The sequence below is a fragment of the Pristiophorus japonicus genome, chromosome 18 (genome assembly GCF_044704955.1).
Source record: "Pristiophorus japonicus isolate sPriJap1 chromosome 18, sPriJap1.hap1, whole genome shotgun sequence".
NCBI classification, from domain to species: Eukaryota; Metazoa; Chordata; class Chondrichthyes; family Pristiophoridae; genus Pristiophorus; species Pristiophorus japonicus.
Genome location: NC_091994.1, coordinates 112,145,623 through 112,167,607, shown reverse-complemented (window position 1 = coordinate 112,167,607; position 21,985 = coordinate 112,145,623). Strand labels below are relative to the sequence as shown.

General features: G+C 44.3%; 1 protein-coding gene across 2 annotated transcripts in view; it reads right to left on the bottom strand.

The window, feature by feature from the left end:
• The window catches only part of LOC139228974 (uncharacterized), a 49,485-nt gene extending 27,714 nt beyond the window's left edge, over positions 1 to 21,771 (bottom strand). Inside the window, exons 1-2 of one of the 2 annotated variants that reach the window (XM_070860592.1) lie at positions 21,567 to 21,771; positions 2,245 to 2,302 (exon numbers count right to left, since the gene is read on the bottom strand). In XM_070860592.1, coding sequence (XP_070716693.1) covers positions 2,245 to 2,259 — 15 coding nt within the window. In that variant the 5' untranslated portion in view covers positions 2,260 to 2,302; positions 21,567 to 21,771. The remainder of the gene's footprint in view (positions 1 to 2,244; positions 2,303 to 21,566) is intronic. The other variant, XM_070860594.1, reaches the window with a different exon arrangement.
• Positions 21,772 to 21,985: the final 214 nt, after the last annotated feature.

Sequence of the window (21,985 nt, the reverse complement as noted above, 5' to 3'; positions counted from 1 at the left end):
TTGTACTCCGTGAACGAAGCTCGGCTTCATCGTCACACCCGGCCCTCGGACAAGGCTGACGTGGTGGTACCTTCCTACTCTCCCCAAGCCCCAGCCCTGCAAGTCCACCCCCGGTGTCTCTGGGGGCCTCCCGTCTCCTCTCTCGGAATTCTCAATCCATCCGATGCCCTGCTAACCCGGTGATGTGTCAGTTTCCAGAGCTGCCGCGGCCTCGGTGGCTGCCCGGCAATCGATTAGCACTGTCTCACTGTGCGAGTGCACCAGGCCTCCAGACCTGACATCGTTGTGCGAGCTCTCGGCTGTGCCGTTCGAGCAGATGAAGGAAATCAAAATAATGGTCAACAGGGAGCACCCAACCTGAGCCATCTTAACAACGGGTCCCGTTCACTTTTTAACTCGCGGACCCCCTGGAAAGTCTCTATGGATCCCCGAGGGTCCGGGGGCCGCAGTTTGAGAACCTTAGAGGGAGTGCAACGAAGGTTCACTAGATTGATTCCTGGAATGAGAGGGTTGTCTTGTGAGAAGAGATTGGATAGATTGGGCCTGGAGTTTAGAAGAATGAGAGGTGATGTCATTGACGCATATAAGATTCTGAGAGGGTTTGACAGTGTAGTTGCTGAGAGGTTGTTTCCCTTGGCAGAAGATTGTCGAGAACCAGGGGGCACATTCTCAGGATAAGGGGTCGGCCATTTAGGACTGAGATGAGGAGGAATTTCTTCACTCAGAGGGTGGTGAATCTTTGGAATTCTCTGCCCCAGAGGGCTGTGGAGGCTCAGTCTTTGAGTATATTCAAGGCTGAGATCGATAGATTTTTGGACTCTCGGGGAATCGAGGGATATGGGGAAAGGGTGGGAAAGTGGCATTGAGGTCGAAGATCAGCCATGATCTTATTGTTGGGCTGAATGGCCGATTTCTTATGCTCTGACGTGAAGTACATTCACCTATATTGTATGAGTGTAGGTAAGGCATTTTTTACTAAAATTATTGCATGTGGCTAAAATGGTGTCTCCATCGCCACCACTGTGGCTACTTAGCAATTTCTATTGGTCAACACTACTAGTGATACATTCTTAACAATTACAATTTGCATAACTTTGTTTTACCTTTTTGAATCTCCCTGGGCTACATATTATTTTCTGCAAGCAACTTGCTGTCAGGCCTGTTGACATCGCTTGTTACAAGTAAACACTTTACCAGGTTTAAAAAACAATGTGTGTCCAAGCACATTTGTGGCATGACTGTGCAAGGGCTGACTACTGAAAAGGCGACTGGATCATAGAGGACAAGGTCTACTTGGGAACTGCTACTGAACTGTCGAGAGAGAATTTTTTAAAAATAAAAATCTATATTAATAACACTACCACAAGTCAATTTTAATGAAAAGTCACCAAAGCAAAAAGGCAATAAATAATCTTGCATCAGATAAAAGTTCTGCCACAGTGGCCCCCATGGAGGTGTCGAAGCTGAGCTGATTTCACTTGTTCCAGGAATATTACCTGCTCCAATATGTCCCAATATACTGAGCAGGTGGAGCTGTCCATGCAATGATTTTCTGGGTATGTTTAACTTTTGCACATCACCAAATATGTGCAAAAAAACCTTTGTCAATTGCCTTTCAAAAATGATTTCCTTCTCTAATTTTCCCGTCTGTTTTTTCCCCTTACCTTTACCGAAGGTTCTGCCAGTATTGACAGGCCTCTGATACCTTACCCACAAGATCATTCTTCATTTGCAAGTCTGGACACAGAGTGGAAGCAGGATAAGTGACAATGGGAACTGTAACAGACAAACCTAATTCTGTCCTGACCAGAGTCCACGAACTTGCATTTCCATTATAGCATTTGATCAGCACCCCAACTGAAATCAACTAACTCAGCATGGTCCTGGGATTGAACTCAGGATGTTTCCTGGGCTGCGGTTGAGGGTTTTTTATTCGTTCCTGGGAAGTGGCTGTCACTGGCGAAGCCAGCATTTATTGTCCATCCCTAATTGCCCTTGAGAAGGTGGTGGTGAGCCGCCTTTTCACTGATTGAAGTGCACTTTACCACTAAGCCATCAAGAGAGTTGCCTTGCAAGAATTTACAATTGAAGATTATCAAAAAGTCTAAATACATGACAATTCCTTAATAACATATTTGTTTTAAATAATGACACTCAGACTGGTTCAAAGAATAATTCTGCTGTAAATACAGTCAGGAAAATAATTAAAGAATTTTTCAAAGTTTACTGCCCCAAATAACTCACCTCAGAATGTCCCATCTTTCGTGCACGTGCGTTGGAAATCCAGGCGTTGGCTCAAACTCTAAAACAAAAAGGTAATGAGCAAGTTGTTGTATTGCACTCCGCTTCCCTCGGTACGGCACACAGATTGTTTAAAAAAATAGAGGCATGACTTTTTGTAATAATTTTCATCTTCCTGGTTTTCACTCCAATGGTCTCAGTCTATGGTTTTGCTGACCTGCAGTATTGTTTGGGGTGGGAATGAACATTTATTGTTCTGTAAAGTTACATTTAGAACACTGACTTTTTGGAGCCATTTCTCGGAGTTATTATGTTCCTGTCAGCTTTCATGTTCAACTCGTCACTGAGAAAGCATCAAATGAAAGGCATGAAGTGTGGTATTTACCCAAATCCTAACTTTGCAAACTAATTACTTTAACTTATATTTTCTCAGGAACTGAAATGTGTGGAGCACTGCACCATCCTCACTTCCCCTTTCACAGAGTTTCTCAAAACAAACACGGCACTATGTGAATTTCAGAGAACACCAAGAATGAAACTCAAAGTCTAATTATACTCAAAATAGCTGGTATTTCTTCTGGAAAAAGAAGGCTCAGAAAAAGATCATTTTAAGAAATGTGCTGGTGTTCTCTGTTAGAGAAAACTCACACAGTAGCAGAAAGTTCTAGTTCTGCTTGTCGAGGTCCTAATGAAAATCTCTGAGATCTGCTGAATGCATTTCAAAATCATGCAAATGTGATGAATACACCACCACAGAATACAATATTAAACTGCAACACAGGCAAGCCTGCTCTGTGCGTTAGAGACTTCTTAGAAGCCGTATCTGTCACTGTGCTTAACTTATAACTTTTTGTATGGCAGCAAGTTTCATATGATACAGCTGGCTTCTTATTCAAGGGAAGTGGGGACACAATCCTATCTGGGACACCTCTCTCTCAATGCCATTGCAATCTGTTTTCCCAGACTGGGGTCAGCAGTGACTACTGGGACTCAATGACTTCACCTTGTACAATGCTGGAAAAAGCTCAATATTGATAGATTTTGTAATCAATGGGTTACCACACTAGCTAACGCTAAAATGCCTCACAAAGGCAATTGCAAATTCCAACACATACTTTTGAGATGATTCTATTACAGCCATGGCTCCATACACCTGGATGGGTTAGTGAAGACTTTGGTTTATTAGAGTGGTGCCTGAGGCGTCAAAGGAAGTAAGGAATAGCACTTCAAATAGCACAAGCTAAACTGATTGCTGGAGTGGCCACCATTCTATAAATGGCATCTTCTTGGTCCTTCTGAGTCATAGGGATAGGTTTTCACTTTCGGTGGTGGTAGTGGCAAACAGGCAGTTGTGGATCAGGCGCCTGGTACACACATACCCTGTCAGATTTCCTTTTCCATTGAGATACTACCACCTGCTTATCACCATCACTACCAAAAGTGAAAATCTACCCCATGGACTTTAACCAAAAATAGAACATGAATATTGTTTTAAATGTTCTCTGGATGTGGATGACGAGGCCACAATTATTTCTCATCCCTAGTTACCCTGTGATTGTTCATTCAAGTAGCTTGTTGGGCCACTTTTGAGAGTCAACCATGTGGTCTGGCTAACATCCCCAGTATTGAAGCATTGACCACACTCGATCAGCTTCGCTGGGCAGGCCACATAGTTCGCATGCCAGATACGAGACTCCCTAAGCAAATGTTTTATGCGGAGCTCCTTCACGGTAAACGAGCCAAAGGAGGACAGTGGAAACGTTATAAGGACACCCTCAAAGCCTCCCTGGTAAAGTGCGACATCACCACTGACACCTGGGAGACCCTGGCCGCAGACCGCCCGAGGTGGAGAAAGTACATCTGGCAGGGTGTTGAGCTCTTCGAGTCTCAACGCAAAGAGCATGAAGAGGCCAAGCGCAGACAGCGGAAAGAGTGCGCGGCAAACCAACCCCACCGACAGCTTCCCTCAACGAATGTCTGTCCCACATGTAACAGGGTCTGTGGCTCTCATATCGGACTGTTCAGCCATCAAAGAACTCACTTTGGGAGTGGAAGCAGGTCTTCCTCGATTCCAAGGGACTGCCTATGATGATGATGTGGTGTGGAAGTGTGTCATGTGTAGCTCAGACCAGGTTCACTTCCCTGAAGAACATTAATGGACCAGTTAGGTTTTTAAGACCACTTTGCATCATTGCAAATGTGATATAACTTGAGCGCGTAGTTGTTCAAATCACATTTAGTCAAATGCTTTGCGACGACCTCAAAGAGGCATCTCACACCCCTTTGGCTTCACACAAGCTGCAACATTACGGCTAGCAGTGCAAAAGTGAAATATCAAAAAATCCCTAGATGGCTGCCTTTAAATTATTAATCTTTAATCTTTTTAGTTTAGCAAGGAGCTTGCCTTGTCTTTTAACTGTAGAGTTGTATAACTGGCCTGTTAATTGGTCACAAAGTCATATTTGTTTTTTTGGGGGATCGAAGTCAGACCTGAAAAATTAATTACTATTTCAATCGCAAATAACTTTTAATTGGGTCTGATTTCAGTATTTTATGAGAATGATGGATGATTGGAGACTGAATTGAAATGTGTAGTCATGGCATATTTTGAAATTTCGTTGGAAAATGTCAGACATTTTTCTGCAGGACTAGGACTACTGGTAAAACTGAAGGAGCCCCAGGGAGGTTTGAAACAAAATTCAGGTGATACCAGGCAGTTTTTTTTCTACAATTGGAATGATTGGATGAGTGTCGATCATAGAAACTCACAGCACAGAAGGAGGCCATTCGGCCCATCGTTCCCGTGCCGGCTCTTTGAAAGAGCTATCCAATTAGTCCCACCCTCACCCCCTTCTTTTTCCGCATAGCCCCGCAAAAGTTTCCTTTGCGAGTATATATCCAACTCCGCAGGGACTTCCAACATTAGTCTAATTTTAACCAAAACATGCCGTCCTATAGCGGCGTCAACAGAGAAAAATGTCCCATGGTGCTTCACAGAGGCATAATGAGAAAAAGTATTTTCTGAAGGTGGAAGCTGTTGGTTCATGTTGGGCCTGGCGCTCGGACCTCATGGAAAGGGGTGCAAAAAATTGTGTGTTAACAGAAAATGTTAAGAGATGCAGCTACATAACGGGGCAGCATATGGAGTAAAAGGCCATGAAGCTTACAGAGAGTTCCTTGAACAAATGAAGATAAATGCACCAAAGGTCATAGTAGGACAGGTTGGGATTTTGGAGGAAGGCAGTGATAACGTCAATTTCCAAACAGAAATGAATGATGGGGTGCAGTTTCCCCTTTGGGCGCAGCCGGCAATCCGGGCAAATATTCCCCTCAAAATGGCGCTGGTTTTCTGAATGTAATTTTTTGCTCAAGTTTCCGCTAATCTCATTTGCATATCGCCAAACTTAAAATCTCCATGAACCCGCGCAATCGGACAGCGTCTTAGGATGTAGCTGTTTATTTTGTTTCTTGCATTGAAAAATATTCCTTGACATATTTAAGGAATATCTAAGCCTGGTGCAGTTTTATTAATACAGCTAAAAATGGGTGTAATCACAAAAAAATTCAGCATTTTTAATCAGTGTCCAGTCCACCACCTGTGAGTAACCCGATTTTAAATGACTTTTTAAAAAGTATACCGAACCACTTACTAGTTTCATTGGTGTACAGTAGTCAGTTTCTTAGTAAATTAAATATGCTTTTAATATTTAAAAGCTTTTAAAAGGTGTCTTTTAGTGTCCTTGCGCCTACTAAAAAATAGCTTAATTTTTAATTTTGAAGGTTCGCAAACGGGTGTAATTCACAGAAACTCGTCATGTGATTAATTCGATCTGGGGGCGTGGCCAGTTTTGTGGGCGGGGCCGGCTTCCATCGCAATGTTTTTTAAACCAGCGGAAAAGATGGCGGAAACACGATTAGCGCTGGACGTAACTGTCACGTGAAATTCCGCGATCGTTTGCGCCGGTTTGGGGGATTTGGGGCGAAGTGGAAACTAACCCAATACTTCTGATCAAAGGGAGCCATTAATAATGTCAGTAAGCATGAGATGAGAAGGGGTATCTGGATGGTCATGAGTTGGAAGGGAATTGATGGAGCAGGAGGTGAGTATCAGAGATCCCGTTGGTCCCTGTTGGAAAGAAAGGTCACTTATTTTTTTTAAGAACTTCTCCACCCTGAGAGCAGCCGGCTGCTCTCAGACTCTTCAATCTGACAGGGGGCAGGTGTTACTGGCTACAGCTTCCTCAGTCACCGCTCACAATGGGCACACAACCACCATTGCCAGAGGAAACTGAGTCGAGAGATGTTGACCTCATTTCCATGTGATTTCAAAGCTAATGACTTTTGCAGGCACAGGTGCGTAACATCCCCGCCCACCTGGGGAAAGCCCCCAAAAAAGCAGGGGCAACATAAGGGAGGGTGGAGATGTGCTCGTTCCTCTCCTTTGTCCATGGAAACTGCCTGGGAACTGAGGAAAATTTGGGCTCACCTACTTCAAGCTAAACTATGAATTGTTTATTATGAGAAAGATGTATACATAAAAGCAATTTAAATCGGCAGGTAAGATTGAATGGCTGCCTCCTGTGTTGTACAATTCTTAGTTGGTGTTTGTTTCTGCTGATGTTAATAACCCTTCAACTTGGCTGGAGTTTAATATTTTGATATTTCAAATAACAGTGTTGATTTTTGATGTCTCCAAGATAAGAGAAGACTAATTGATGTCCTGTTTCCGATTGCTCCATTTTTGATCGGGGCGGAGGAGCGGTGAGAGATCGGGGCCCAGGGGCGTCGTGATCGGGGCCCAGAAGAGGCGAGGGCCCAGGGGCAGCACGGGCCAGCCCACACTGCGATATGTGTGCGCACTTGGTCCGTGCAGCAGAGCTTGGTCTCCAGTCGTCTTGGTTAACCCTTGCCACTGGATCAAGACCTAGCTCTGTCAAGCCCGTGTGGTGGCTGGTGTGCAACGGCCACCCCATGTTAAAAAAATCCACGCACAGGCATCTTCCACCCTTCAACATGTAGTTCGGGTCCTAGAATGTCAGGTTCCTCATTGAAACACCTGTGAACTCATCTCTTTTTGGTGTGGAAGCAAGTCATCCTTGATGCAAGGGACTGCCTAATACTATACTAATACTATACAATTCTATGATTCGTAACTCTCACCAGTACGTTGCCTGTTTTCTGAGACCAAGGTAACATACAAGCCTCGATTTTGCAATCACCTGCACTATAGTGCAGCAGACAAGTTGTGGTACATTTTGAAATATATAGCCAGTGGAGCGATATGAGCAACACTCTGCCCTTTGATGCAGCTTGTGCACCGAAAGAGGATGTGCCCCATAAAGCATGATAGAAACGTTTGCAGCACCTGGGAGCTGCATTGTGTATTACCATCATTTTTTTTTTTGCAGACTCTTTCATTGTGACTAAGCTGCAGACACACATTACTCTAAAGTGGAGGCAGCAGAGTGAGGAAACGCTAACAGCTGAGGTCTCCAGGCCAAGATCATCATAGGCAGTCCCTCGGAATCAAGGAAGACTTGCTTCCACTCTTAAAATGAGTCCTTAGGTGGCTGAATAGTCCAATACAAGAGCCACAGTCCCTGTCACAGGTGGGACAGATAGCCGTTGAGGGAAAGGGAGGACGGAACAGGTTTGCCGCACGCTCTTTCCGCTGCTGGTGAGGTGGTTTCTCAGTGGGGTCAGCACCCATGATTGCAGAGATAGCCCCGTTCCCCTAAGAGCCGCAACTTACAATGATTCTTCTTTTTCGGACATGGTGGACACTGCACAATGAAGGCATTGTAGCTGCTTCCTGGACAGTGGCCAGTTACATACATGATTATGTTTTCATGGTGATGAGTATTAATTATCAGTTGTTGAAATTATTAGAATTGGTTCACATTTTGTGTAGGAATTGCAATAAAAAACTGAAATGGAAAGCAATGTGTCACGGTAAAAAAATAAGTTGCAAACAGTGTATGATCAAACATGAGGTAATGTTTTGATGTTAAAAAAGACTGTGGAATTGGGAACTAATGCACGGCTGGTGCAAGTGTTCCCCTGAATAAGCAGAAGTCTAAACTGCTCGAAAATTACTCTTCCTGAGATGTAAACAACTTGGGTATCAATGGGGTCAAGTTTCGGGCCACGCCTAGAATGGCACAGCCCCGACCTGGCGCCCGTTTTTCGCGCCTAAATGTGCGACAGAAAAATACCTCTTAATTCTCCGGTTCCTTGCTGGTCCCTGGGAGCTCGGCGCGGCGCGCACACAGTAGCGGGGGGCGGAGCCACAGAGTCGCGCCGATTCTGCAAGTGGAGGGGGGCGGGACTAAGTTAAATGAGGCAATGTCGTGCTGGCAGCCCTGCGTGTGTGCGTTGGAGCGCACACACGCAGTAGCCCAGCAATATTGGCACTCGTCCATTGTTAAAGGGACTTAAAGAAAACTGTTGATTTGTTTCATGGACCCCTGGAAAGGCTTGGGATTGAATTTTGGTGATTTTTTTTGTGTCAGAAGGAGTGCTTTTAGCAGCACTGTTGAAGAAATCACCTGCTGAAATCAATGAGTGCTGCTTTTCACCGCTAAACTTCCAGTACAGGTGCTGCATTGGTGCATGCAAATTAAGGACTGTGTGTTTTGAAAAATCAGAGTGTCAATTCAATACAGCAATGGAACAATGTCCACCAAGAACAAAGAATTTCTTGCATGAGGGAGTGGAGACATTAGTTAACGTAATTGAGCAGAGATGGCAGGAGCTAGATACAACAGAGGTCGCATAGAAGTGCCACTCAAAGAAATGAAGAAACACTGGAACCAAGTTGCAGAAGATTACTGTGCAGTGGTGCACACCATGGGATCTGGAAGCCAGTGTAAAAAGAAATGGCACGACCTTGGTCAAGTAGTTAGTGTAAGTAATATTTTCACTTTTTAATGTAATCGTAATTGTCATGTGACTATGTGTATGTCCCACCCTGCAGAAAGATGCATTCAGTAAAAAGTTATATTTTACTCTTTGTAGAAGAAATTGGCCCACAACAAAAGGGAAGCAACTCGAACAGGAGGAGGCATGCCCAATCTGCATCCACTGACACCCTTGGAACACAGGGTAGCTGCCATGATGAGTCATACATGGAGAAAAGCAATCAGTACAGCACAAGCTGGGCCCGCACGCTAGGAAGAGGGTAAGTCCTGAAAATGCATCGTGGCCCTTTAAATCAACCTGCTGCCTGGCCTGCTATGTGTGAGAGTACTCATGCCACCCATCCTGCCCCCTCCCTTGCTGTTAAACATTTGACTGTTCTGATGTATTTTGCAGAACTTGATGATGATGATGATAATGCTGCCAACCCTGAGGATCCTGAAGATACAGAACAAGAACCAGTACAATCAGATGTGGACGATCCAGACTGGATAATAGCAGCGATGACTGAATGTCTACAGGGGAGAGCTTCCAAATTAATGTTTATGAGCCCCCATTAAGGGGCATCAGAGTTTCAACCCCTTGCATAGGTTCTGGTTCCACCTTCCATGGTTTTGATTCCGATGTTGCAGGTCCCAGTGGTGCTGCTGGTGTAATGCAGCATTCTACAGTCAGTGCACCACCATCCGAGCCTGCGCCTCCCACTCGCATAGGTTCTGGTTCCACCTTCCATGGTTTTGATTCCGACATTGCAGGTCCCAGTGGTGCTGGTGATATAATGGAGCAGTTTACATCCATTCACCCACTATCCCAGCCCGCGCCTCTCTCTCTAGTACTGCCATCTGGAACACTGAGCGCCCCACCGTACCAGCCCGCGCCTTTCTCTCTAGTACTGCCGTCTGGAACACAGAGTGTCCCACCGTCCCAGCCCGTGCCTCCCTTTGTAGTGGTGCCGTTTGGAACACCGAGCGTCCCACCATCCGTGCCCGCGCCTCCCAGTGTAGTGGTGCCACGAGGCAGACCCATGCAGAGGAGAAGGAGATTGGAGACACGCTCTCCTGAGATGCAGCGTGCAACAGATGCGACTCAGGTTGTGGCATTGGGTATGGAGACCAATGAGCTTACCCGATCACTCATCGGTAGTGTCAGCGCAGTGGGTGAAGAGGTGACGGTCCTGACGGGAGAAATAGCAGTAATGACACGGGAACTTAGGGAGGGAATCTCCGAGGGAGTGCAAGCGACGGCACAGGCCCTCGTGGAGGGAGCTGCTGCAATAAGGGCACATAGCCGGCCAATCAAATGACACCCCCGTGAAGAAGTGAACATTCACTGAGATGTGGATGAGAGATGGTTGCAGCCTTTCTTTGCTGCTTTTGTTCTTGTTCTTGATGTAGCTCTAGTAACGTTTTTCAAATTGAAATTGTTTTGTAAGTTTTGTAACTTTACAACTTATAAGTGATCTTAGGGTTTTTAAGTGATCTTATAGTGTAAATGCTCTCACATTTTGTATCTTATTTAATTTTGCACCTAAAAAATGATCTTGAAGTTTAAGTGATCTTAAGAGTGTAAGATTTTTCACATTGAAATTGTTTTGTAACTTTTGTAACTTTACAAGTTTATAAGTGATCTTAAAGTTTTTAAGTGATCTTCAAGAGTCATATTAAAAAGTAAAGTTTGATACAACAAATATTTTATTACAGTGATGTTAACTTTTCAATAAAATATTTTTTCATTAAAACTGAATCATGTTCCATTAACACAACACAACATAGGAACAACTGCAAAAAATAAACATGTCCATGCACAACAGTTGTCGCAGAGCCCTCAGGGATCAGTAATTGAAGCATTCACGGATGAGCTGCTGGCACAGGGCTCAAGCAATCGTTAAAGGAGCACGATGGACGGCCCTTCTCCGACCTCGTGCTCCGGTATCAGTCACTTGCATGCTTTCCTGATCGTCGTCATCATCCTCATCATGGTCTTCCAAATTACTATCATCAGGCACTGGCCCCTCATGTGGGTCTTCTGGTTCCACTACCAGCTCCTGCTGCCTCATGATGGCTAAATTATGCAGAATGCAGCACACAACAGTGAAGTGACCGACAATCTGAGGAGAGTATTGCAAGTGGCCTCCGGAACGGTCCAGGCATCGGAAACGCTGTTTCAAGATGCCAATGGTCCTCTCTATGATGTTGCGTGTCGCAATGTGCGCCATGTTGTATTGACGGTCAGCTTCCGTCCGTGTCACGCGTAGGGGCGTCATGAGTCAGGTGGCGAGGCCGTACCCTCTGTCTCCCTGTAGCCAGCTCTGCCCTTCTGGCTGCTGCTCAAACATGTCAGATAGAACACTGTCGCGTAGGATGAACGCATCATGGGTGCTGCCAGGGTATCTCGCATCGACTGACATGATGCGCTGCTTGTCGTCACACACGAGCTGCACATTGATGGAGTGGAAACCTTTTCTATTCCTGTACTGCTCAGAATCCTCCACGGGTGCTCGCAAGGCGATGTGGGTACAATCAATGCAGCCCTGTACCTTTGGGAAGCCGGCAATCCTGAAGAAGCCCACAGCCCTCTCATGGATCGCTTGTGCGGTCATTGGGAAATTGATGAAGCCATTCCTCCGTGCATACAGTGCAGCCGTGACCTGGTAAATGCAGGCATGTATTGCACATTGAGAGATGGCGCACACATCTCCAGTTGTACCCTGAAACGATCCTGAGGCATAGAAGGCAAGTGCAGCTGTTACCTTCACTTCAACAGACAAGGCAGTTGGTGTTCTGCTTCTGGGCTGCAAATCTGCTCTCAGCATATCACAGATCTCAATGACAACTTCTCTGCGGAAACGCAGCCTTTTGACACAATCAGCCTCGCTCATGTCCAGGTACGAGCGCCTGGCTCGATATTACCGATGTGGGTAAGGTCTCCTGCCCATCAGCCTATGGGCCATGATGTTCCTGGTGCGGTGAGCTCTAATCAATTCTCTCCTTTGCAGTGAATTTCTGGCGAACCGTTGCATAATATGTAACCCCACTTTTTAAAAAAGGAGGGAGAGAGAAAACAGGGAATTATAGACCGGTCAGCCTGACCTCAGTAGTGGGTAAAATGATGGAATCAATTATTAAGGATGTCATAGCAGTGCATCTGGAAAATGGTGACATGATAGGTCCAAGTCAGCATGGATTTGTGAAAGGGAAATCATGCTTGACAAATCTTCTGGAATTTTTTGAGGATGTTTCCAGTAAAGTGGACAAAGGAGAACCAGTTGATGTGGTATATTTGGACTTTCAGAAGGCTTTCGACAAGGTCCCACACAAGAGATTAATGTGCAAAGTTAAAGCACATGGGATTGGGGGTAGTGTGCTGACATGGATTGAGAACTGGTTGTCAGACAGGAAGCAAAGAGTAGGAGTAAACGGGTACTTTTCAGAATGGCAGGCAGTGACTAGTGGGGTGCCGCAAGGTTCTGTGCTGGGGCCCCAGCTGTTTACACTGTACATTAATGATTTAGACGAGGGGATTAAATGCAGTATCTCCAAATTTGCGGATGACACTAAGTTGGGTGGCAGTGTGAGCTGCGAGGAGGATGCTATTAGGCTGCAGAGTGACTTGGATAGGTTAGGTGAGTGGGCAAATGCATGGCAGATGAATTATAATGTGGATAAATGTGAGGTTATCCACTTTGGTGGTAAAAACAGAGAGACAGACTATTATCTGAATGGTGACAGATTAGGAAAAGGGAAGGTGCAACGAGACCTGGGTGTCATGGTACATCAGCCATTGAAGGTTAGTATGCAGGTACAGCAGGCGGTTAAGAAAGCAAATGGCATGTTGGCCTTCATAGCGAGGGGATTTGAATACAGGGGCAGGGAGGTGTTGCTACAGTTGTACAGGGCCTTGGTGAGGCCACACCTGGAGTATTGTGTACAGTTTTGGTCTCCTAACTTGAGGAAGGACATTCTTGCTATTGAGGGAGTGCAGCGAAGATTCACCAGACTGATTCCCGGGATGGCGGGACTGACCTATCAAGAAAGACTGGATCAACTGGGCTTGTATTCACTGGAGTTCAGAAGAATGAGAGGGGTCCTCATAGAAACGTTTAAAATTCTGACGGGTTAAGACAGGTTAGATGCAGGAAGAATGTTCCCAATGTTGGGGAAGTCCAGAACCAGGGGTCACAGTCTGAGGATAAGGGGTAAGCCATTTAGGACCGAGATGAGGAGAAACTTCTTCACCCAGAGAGTGGTGAACCTGTGGAATTCTCTACCACAGGAAGTAGTTGAGGCCAATTCACTAAATATATTCAAAAGGGAGTTAGATGAAGTCCTTACTACTCGGGGGATCAAGGGTTATGGCGAGAAAGCAGGAAGGGGGTACTGAAGTTTCATGTTCAGCCATGAACTCATTGAATGGCGGTGCAGGCTAGAAGGGCTGAATGGCCTGCTCCTGCACCTATTTTCTATGTTTCTATGTTTCTATGTGGTGTTGACAATGCAGCACCCATTCTGCAAATTTAAGTTTCAACCTGGCTATCTGGCTGCCTCACCCTGTCCCTGGCCAAATGGCCTCGGCCTCCCTCGCAGCTCGAAGGCTGCTTGCTGTGTCTTCGGCCACTGTCAGCCACTGCCGCCGCCCCTATCCTGTGGTCGAATGGCCTCAGCTTCCCCTGCAGCTTGAAGGCTGCTTGCTGTTTCTTCGGCTGCTGTCGAGCCACTGACACTGCCCCTGTCTCCTACATGGAAAGAAGGCCTGCCTGAAGCATCGCAGCTCGAAGGCTGCTGCTGCTTCACACAGGTAGGAATGTTCAATATTTTGTCTTTGCTTTGTTTATAATTTTTTAGTCAGGATGGCCCTTTATTTGTATAAGTAAGACTGTTGAATGCTTGTAGAATTTAATTACTTCCCTTCTCCCCCCCCCCCCCCATTCCCTACGCCTGATTTGTAAAGTGTAGGCAAGGTTTTTCTGAGCGTACAAAAATCTACACTTACTCCATTCTAAGTTAGTTTGGAGTAAGTTTTCACTGCCTAAACTTTCAAAACAGGCGTAAGTGGCCGGACACGCCCCCTTTTTAAAAAAGAAATCTGTTCCAAAATGAAACTGTTCTAATTGACTAGAACTGGAGCAAACTAAATGCCGAGAATTGCAATTTCTAAGATACTCCATTCTAAACCAGTTGCTCCAAAAAAATAGGAGCAACTCAGGCTGAAACTTGACCCCAATATAGGGGGAAATTGAGGGGAAATGCGAGCATCAAGGAGAAATGAGGATTGTCAACATGGTTGGTTCTGTAATACCCAGAGAAAGGTTGATGGACCGTTCGGGCAGAAGGACCCATGATATCTTGGAGAAAAGTGAGTGGAAGGTTGGATAGAACCTTGTAATAAAGTTGCTAAAATGATTATGAATAAAATTACAAATTAGATGAATGCTAGTCTCTGTCCCCCTGTGTCCTTGAGTAACCTAAACAAATGCTAACACGGCTTTTAACAGCTAGCCTTTAACTTGGGCAAATAAATAATAATCATCAACATGGGTTTAACAGATGGTTCTGTAATAACCAGTTGGAATTAATCGCACGTGCTCCAGGTGGGTAAAGCTCAGTGTGAAGAACATGAGTTTGTTAATTCACCTCAACCCCTCTGCTGCTGAAACCTTTATCCATTTTTTTTGTCACCTTGACATTAGATTATTCCAGTGCCCTCCTTTATCATCCATAACCTTCCACAAATTCCAACTTGTCCAAAATCCAGCCGCCCATGTCCTGTCCCACACTAAGTCCCACTTACTGATTTACTTTGGCCCCATGCCCTGCAGTGCATTAAATTTAAACTCCATGTCCTCATCTCCATTTCCCTACCCTACTTCTACAAACCCTCCAGTATATCCCATACCCTTCGGTCCCCTGATTCTGGCCTTTTATGTATTATCCTTCCCTTTGCCCCACCTTGCTGGCAGATCTTTCAGCCCCCTTGGCTCTACTTTCTGCAACTTGCTCCCTAAACCTTTCCCACTCCCAGTTTCTGTCTCCTCCTTTGAAAGCCTTCTCAACACCCATCTTCGCAACCAGGCTTTCAGTCTAATCATTCCCGCTATTTCCCTTCTATCACCATTTGTGGTTTTTACATTAAAGGCACTATACAAATTCAAGTCATAGTTGTTCTAAGTTCATCCTTGCGTCACTGTCTTCAAACACATGGATTACCTAAATTCTCTGCAAAATGATCAGAATACAATGCATAAGGTGCACTACAATAATGTCCACACCGCGACAAAGATAACTCCTGGTTGCTCATATGGTATTGGTGCTGCCTCTGCACTTCCAAACTCTTTCCAGTAATGTTAATGTTAATTCCACTGCAACATTTTGGAGAAATCAAAGTAACAAGGTTATTTTATGACGAGCTGATTTTGATTAATTCATACTGCAGGTGACAATCTGGCTCACAAATGTTATGCCACTCAAGGCATTTGGCTGTTCACAAGTCAGCAGTTTCCAGCCAGGGCGTGGGCTTGTACTGATGGTGACACCTGCACAGCACTAGCTTGATGCCCCTTACAACTCTACTCCAGACAGGGGGAACAGAGAAAGGAAAAGAACATAAGAAATAGGAGCAGGAGTCGGCCATTTGGCCCCTCGAGCCTGCTCCGCCATTCAATAAGATCATGGCTGATCTGATCCTGGTCTCAACTCCACTTCCTGTGCTCTCCCCATAACCCTTGACTCCCTTCTAATTCAAAAATCTGTCTACCTCCACGTTCAATATATTCAAAGGCCCAACCCCCACAGCTCCCAGGGGTAGAGAATTCCAAAGATTCATGACTCTCTGAGAGAAAAAATTTCTCCTCATTTCTGTCTTAAATGGGCGACCCCTTATTCCGAAACTATGCCCCCTAGTTCTAGATTCCCTCATAAGAACATAAGAACATAAGAATTAGGAACAGGAGTAGGCCATCTAGCCCCTCGAGCCTGCTCCGCCATTCAATAAGATCATGGCTGATCTGGTCGTGAACTCAGCTCCACTTACACGCCCGCTCCCCGTAACCCTTAATTCCCTTATTGGTTAAAAATCTATCTATCTTTGACTTGAAAACATTCAATGAGCTAGCCTCAATTGCTTCCTTGGGCAGAGAATTCCACAGATTCACAACCCTCTGGGAGAAGAAATTCTTTCTCAACTCGGTTTTAAATTGGCTCCTCCGTATTTTGAGGCTGTGCCCCCTAGTTCTAGTCTCCCCTACCAATGGAAACAACCTCTCTGCCTCTATCTTGTCTATCCCTTTCATGATTTTAAATGTTTCTATAAGATCACCCCTCATCCTTCTGAACTCCAAGAGTAAAGACCCAGTCTACTCAATCTATCATCATAAGGTAACCCCCTCATTTCTGGAATCAGCCTAGTGAATCGTCTCTGTACCCCTTCCAAAGCCAGTATATCCTTCCTTAAGTAAGGTGACCAAAACTGCACGCAGTACTCCAGGTGTGGCCTTACCAATACCTTATACAGTTGCAGCAAGACCTCCCTGCTTTTGTACTCCATCCCTCTCGCAATGAAGGCCAACATTCCATTTGCCTTCCTGATTACCTGCTGCACCTGCAAACTCACCTTTTGGGATTCATGCACAAGGACCCCCCAGGTCCCTCTGCACCACAGCATGTTGTAATTTCTCCCCATTCAAATAATATTCCCTTTTACTGTTTTTGTTTCCCAAGGTGGATGACCTCACACTTTCCAACATTGTATTCCATCTGCCAAACCTTAGCCCATTCGCTTAACCTATCCAAATCTCCTTGCAGCCTCTCTGAGTCCTCTACACAACCCGCTTTCCCACTAATTTTAGTGTCATCTGCAAATTTTGTTGCACTACACTCTGTCCCCTCTTCCAGGTCATCTATGTATATTGTAAACAGTTGTGGTCCCAGCACTGATCCCTGTGGCACACCACTAACCACTGATTTCCAACCGGAAAACGACCCATTTATCCCGACTCTCTGCTTTCTGTTCGTCAGCCAATTCTCTATCCATGCTAATACATTTCCTCTGACTCCGCGTACCTTTATCTTCTGCAGTAACCTTTTGTGTGGCACCTTATCGAATGCCTTTTGGAAATCTAAATACACCACATCCATCGGTACACCTCTATCCACCATGCTCGTTATATCCTCAAAGAATTCCAGTAAGTTAGTTAAACATAATTTCCCTTTCATGAATCCATGCTGCGTCTGCTTGATTGCACTATTCCTTCCTTAATGATAGTTTCAAGCATTTTCCCCGCTACAGATGTTAAACTAACCGGCCTATAGTTACCTGCCTTTTGTCTGCTCCCTTTTTTAAACAGAAGCGTTACATTAGCTGCTTTCCAATCCGCTGGTACCTCCCCAGAGTCCAGAGAATTTTGATAGATTATAACGAATGCATCTGCTATAACTTCCGCCATCTCTTTTAATACCCTGGGATGCAATTCATCAGGACCAGGGGACTTGTCTACCTTCAGTCCCATTAACCTGTCCAGCACTACCCCCCTAGTGATAGTAATTGTCTCCAGGTCCTCCCTTCCCACATTCCTGTGGCCTCCAAATTTTGGCATGGTTTTTGTGTCTTCCACTGTGAAGACGGAAGCAGAATAATTGTTTAAGGTTTCAGCCATTTCCACATTTCCCATTATTAAATCCCCCTTTTCATCTTCTAAGGGACCAACATTTACTTTAGTCACTCTTTTCCGTTTTATATATCTGTAAAAGCTTTTACTATCTGTTTTTATGTTTTGCGCAAGTTTACTTTCGTAATCTATCTTCCCTTTCTTTATTGCTTTTTTAGTCATTCTTTGCTGTTGCTTAAAATTTTTCCAATCCTCTAGTTTCCCACTAACCTTGGCCACCTTATATGCATTGGTCTTTGATTTGATACTTTCCTTTATTTCCTTGGTTATCCACGGCTGGTTATCCCTTCTCTTGCTGCCCTTCTTTTTCACTGGAATATATTTTTGTTGCGCACTATGAAAGAGCTCCTTAAAAGTCCTCCACTGTTCCTCAATTGTGCCACCATTTAGTCCTTGTTTCCAGTCTACTTTAGCCAACTCTGCCCTCATCCCACTGTAGTCCCCTTTGTTTAAGCATAGTACGCTCGTTTCTGACACAACTTCCTCATCCTCAATCTGTATTACAAATTCAACCATACTGTGATCACTCATTCCGAGAGGATCTTTTACGAGGAGATTGTTTATTTTTCCTGTCTCATTACACAGGACCAGATCTAAGATGGCATGCTCCCTTGTAGGTTCTGTTACATACTGTTCTAAGAAACAATCCCGTATGCATTCTATGAATTCCTCCTCCAGGCTACCCCGTGCGATTTGATTTGACCTCATGAGGGGAAACATCCTCTCTGCATCTACCCTGTCAAGCCCCCTCAGAATCTTATTGTTTCAATAAGATCACCTCTCATTCTTCTGAACTCCAATGTGTACAGGCTCAACCTGCTCAACTTTTCTTCATATGGTAACCCCTTCATCACAGGAATCAACCTCATGAACCTTCTCTGAACTGCCTCCAATGCAAGTATATCCTTCTCAAATAAGGAGACCAAAACTGTATGCAGTACTCCAGGTGTGGCCTCACCAATACCCTGTAGCAGGACTTCTCTGCTTTTATACTCTATCCCCCTTGTAATAAAGGCCATTTGCCTTCTTGATTACTTGCTGTACCTGCATGCTAACTTTTTGTGCTTCATGTACAAGAACCCCCAGATCTCTCTGTACTCCAGCATTTTGTAATCTCTCCCCATTTAAATAATTATTATCTTTTTTATTTTTTCTATCAAAGTGGATAACCTCACCTTTTCCCACATTATATTCCATCTGATCAATTTTTGCCCACTCACTGAGCCTGCCGATATCCCTTTGCAGATTATTTGCGACCTCCTCACAACTTGTTTTCCCGCCTATCTTTGTATCATCAGCAAATTTGGCTACGTTACACTCAGTCCCTTCATCCAAGTCATTAATTTAAATTGTAAATAGTCGAGGCCACAGCACTCATCCCTGCGGCACCCCACTAGTTACCTAGCACAGCAAGATCCCATGGTTTGCCAAATTGTCTATGGCAGCTGCAAAACAAGATTCTTAACACAGTGATGACCAAAGCCAATTGATAATTATGTCTTTTTCAGGTATTTCATTTGGTTAATTGAAAAGTTATGTGCCTGTGACACAGGAAATTCAGCAATCAAATCTCAGATAATTCCACAAGAAGGCAGTATAGTGGGAGGATTTTCCTCCATTGATCCGTTGGGTTTAATGGCAGACCTGAAGTGGGTGAAGAAGGACAATTGGCCATGGAACCTTTTCCATCAGCTCCTCACCACTGGATGTTACTCCAGGATTTTCCACCATACACAATGTATATTAAATACACCCATCCACGTATGGGTGGGTGTATTCAATGTCGGCAGTAATGGCAGGATGATGTTGAACGACGCATTTCCCCTGACTGCCACCATAGCAAACATCGACTCGTGGGAAACCAGCATGTTATTGCTGCCAATGTTGTCATGGCAGACATTAACTTTTAAATGACCTTTCCAGCAGCACAATGAATCTCACAGCGATGGATGGCACTCCAGGACACCATTACATTTTTAAAAAATTAAATCTCACTCGCCTTCAGTGTTTGATGGAAAGCCTGCCCCCATCCTCTGCAACAATTTTCCTCCTTCCACTCGAGGCCAACCCTGGGAAATCTTCTAGGGTCAGTCAGCACTGGGCCAGACAGCTGGGCAGAAAGCCCAGCCGACCACACTTACAGTCGGATAGCTGCCTCAGAGGCACACAAGGTGAGTCAAGAAAATAGTGATTAAGTGACACAAAGCTTAAGTTTTAAAAGTCTGAAGAAAAAGACAAAGAGGCACGGAGTTCCACAGACTCAGAAAGGAATAGTTCACTGGCTCCCAATTACCACACAATGGGGATGCAGGAAGAGTGTGCAGGACAGGAACAATAGCAGAAACTTTGAAGGAGCACAGAAGTATCAGAAATGTTTACAGTATGATGTGACAAGCTTGTCCTGTAACTTGTCCAGGAATGTGAGAGGTTCTAAAAGGGCCTCCCTGGCTACTGGAGTCCTGATGGAGTTGGGCTTTATAACATTTGTGCTTTGCATCATATGCAAGGACATTGGAGTTTCATGAAAATGGATATTTCACAATATGTAAAACCCATCATGATGTTTTCAAATGTCCTTGCTGCTATCAGCACAAACATAATAATCATTCTAAAGTCAAAGCCAGGACAGAGATGGTTACAATTCCAAGACACCAACATGATGCACACTTCTACAATACAGTAACTACTAGTACTTTGTAATAGTTTTAAAATAACAACCATTGATAAAATTATCACATTCCTAATGAGAAAATACAGAATGTTCCAAGGTCAGAGCAGAACCCAGCATTTAGAAGCCAAAATGTAACAAGGAATAAATACCAGCAAATAACTGGACTGTATTGGCTAAAGGATGCTTTTTTTTGTTAGCTATTATTACTTGAAAATGTTGTGTCCAGTATATAAAAAATAGGAAGCCTTTGACACAGAGTTAACAGACGAGGGATGATTTCAAAATCCCGCTTCCAGTGGGGAACTAGTTAGAACAATAGCAAGAGTTAGAATTGTAACTCTTTCTCTCGGCATTCCCACCGGAAACAAGAATACGGAATCACATTTTATTTCTTTACTTTTAGCAAAGTAATGTAATTCTTTCCACACTTCTTCACTGCATTTTAATGTACAGCTAAATATAGGCCAGATAATTAGAATTGCAGAAATAATAAAGAGAAACAACACAGAGATAGGAATGAATGTCTCCCTCTGCTCACCATTCACTCTCCCACTCTGCTCTAATCTATTTAACTTGTTTTTGTCTGCTGTTAACCATTGAAATGCACCAGTGGTAAATTGAATAAAAAGAAATACTTCAATAAAGATTTTACTAGGAAAAATAGCTCCAGCAAAGACCATGGTTTATTTCTATGCAATGGCAAAACACCGGACAGTCCTGATTTTGCATTTGATTTCAGCTCTGTCCTGATTTTGGAACAGCAGGGTGAGATCACCCAGCTACAAATATGCACCCAAGATTTCCGTTCAGAGGAAGCAGTTCTTCTTCAAAGCGAATATTGGTTCTTCTGCTGTGGTGCTCAGGTGAGAGCCTTAGGTGATCTCAAAAGCTTTTATGTATCCTCTGTGCATCTGCTATCCAATGAAATCTACTTTTATTTGTTTAACTGTATAATTTTTCTGTATCCTTATTTTCTGGAAAGAAAATGACTCGAATGTAATTCATTGCCTCGTAAAGAGCTAATGGTATGAATCCTCTCATACTCGCACATTTGTACTGTTCAAAATATGTACTTACCCCTTATGAGCAATCAACATTCCTGGCAAACAATTTCACTGATGTGTTAGGATTACGCCGAACTCCAGCACTGTAATCTGTGCTGGGTATTTACAGTGAGTGCTTCCTGTTGTAATGGTGTTGCCCTGGTTATACTGCTGGAGCCTCTGCTGCAGGCATCAAAACGATACATTATTGCGCACGCTCCCATTATTTCTGCTGCCAGTTCACATGCCCAACCAACAAGTTTCTCCCTGTTTAGCAGCTCAGTCTTCGCAATGTCACTTCCCTAAAGTCAAAACAAAGCGCTTTAAGAAAAAAGCATCTGAATCAGATAGGGAATGATGTAGCCATAAAACTCTTATTGTGGCTGCTGATTCAGATGTACTGAATTTGGGTTCATAGAATCACACAGCACAGAAGGCCATTCAACCAATCGT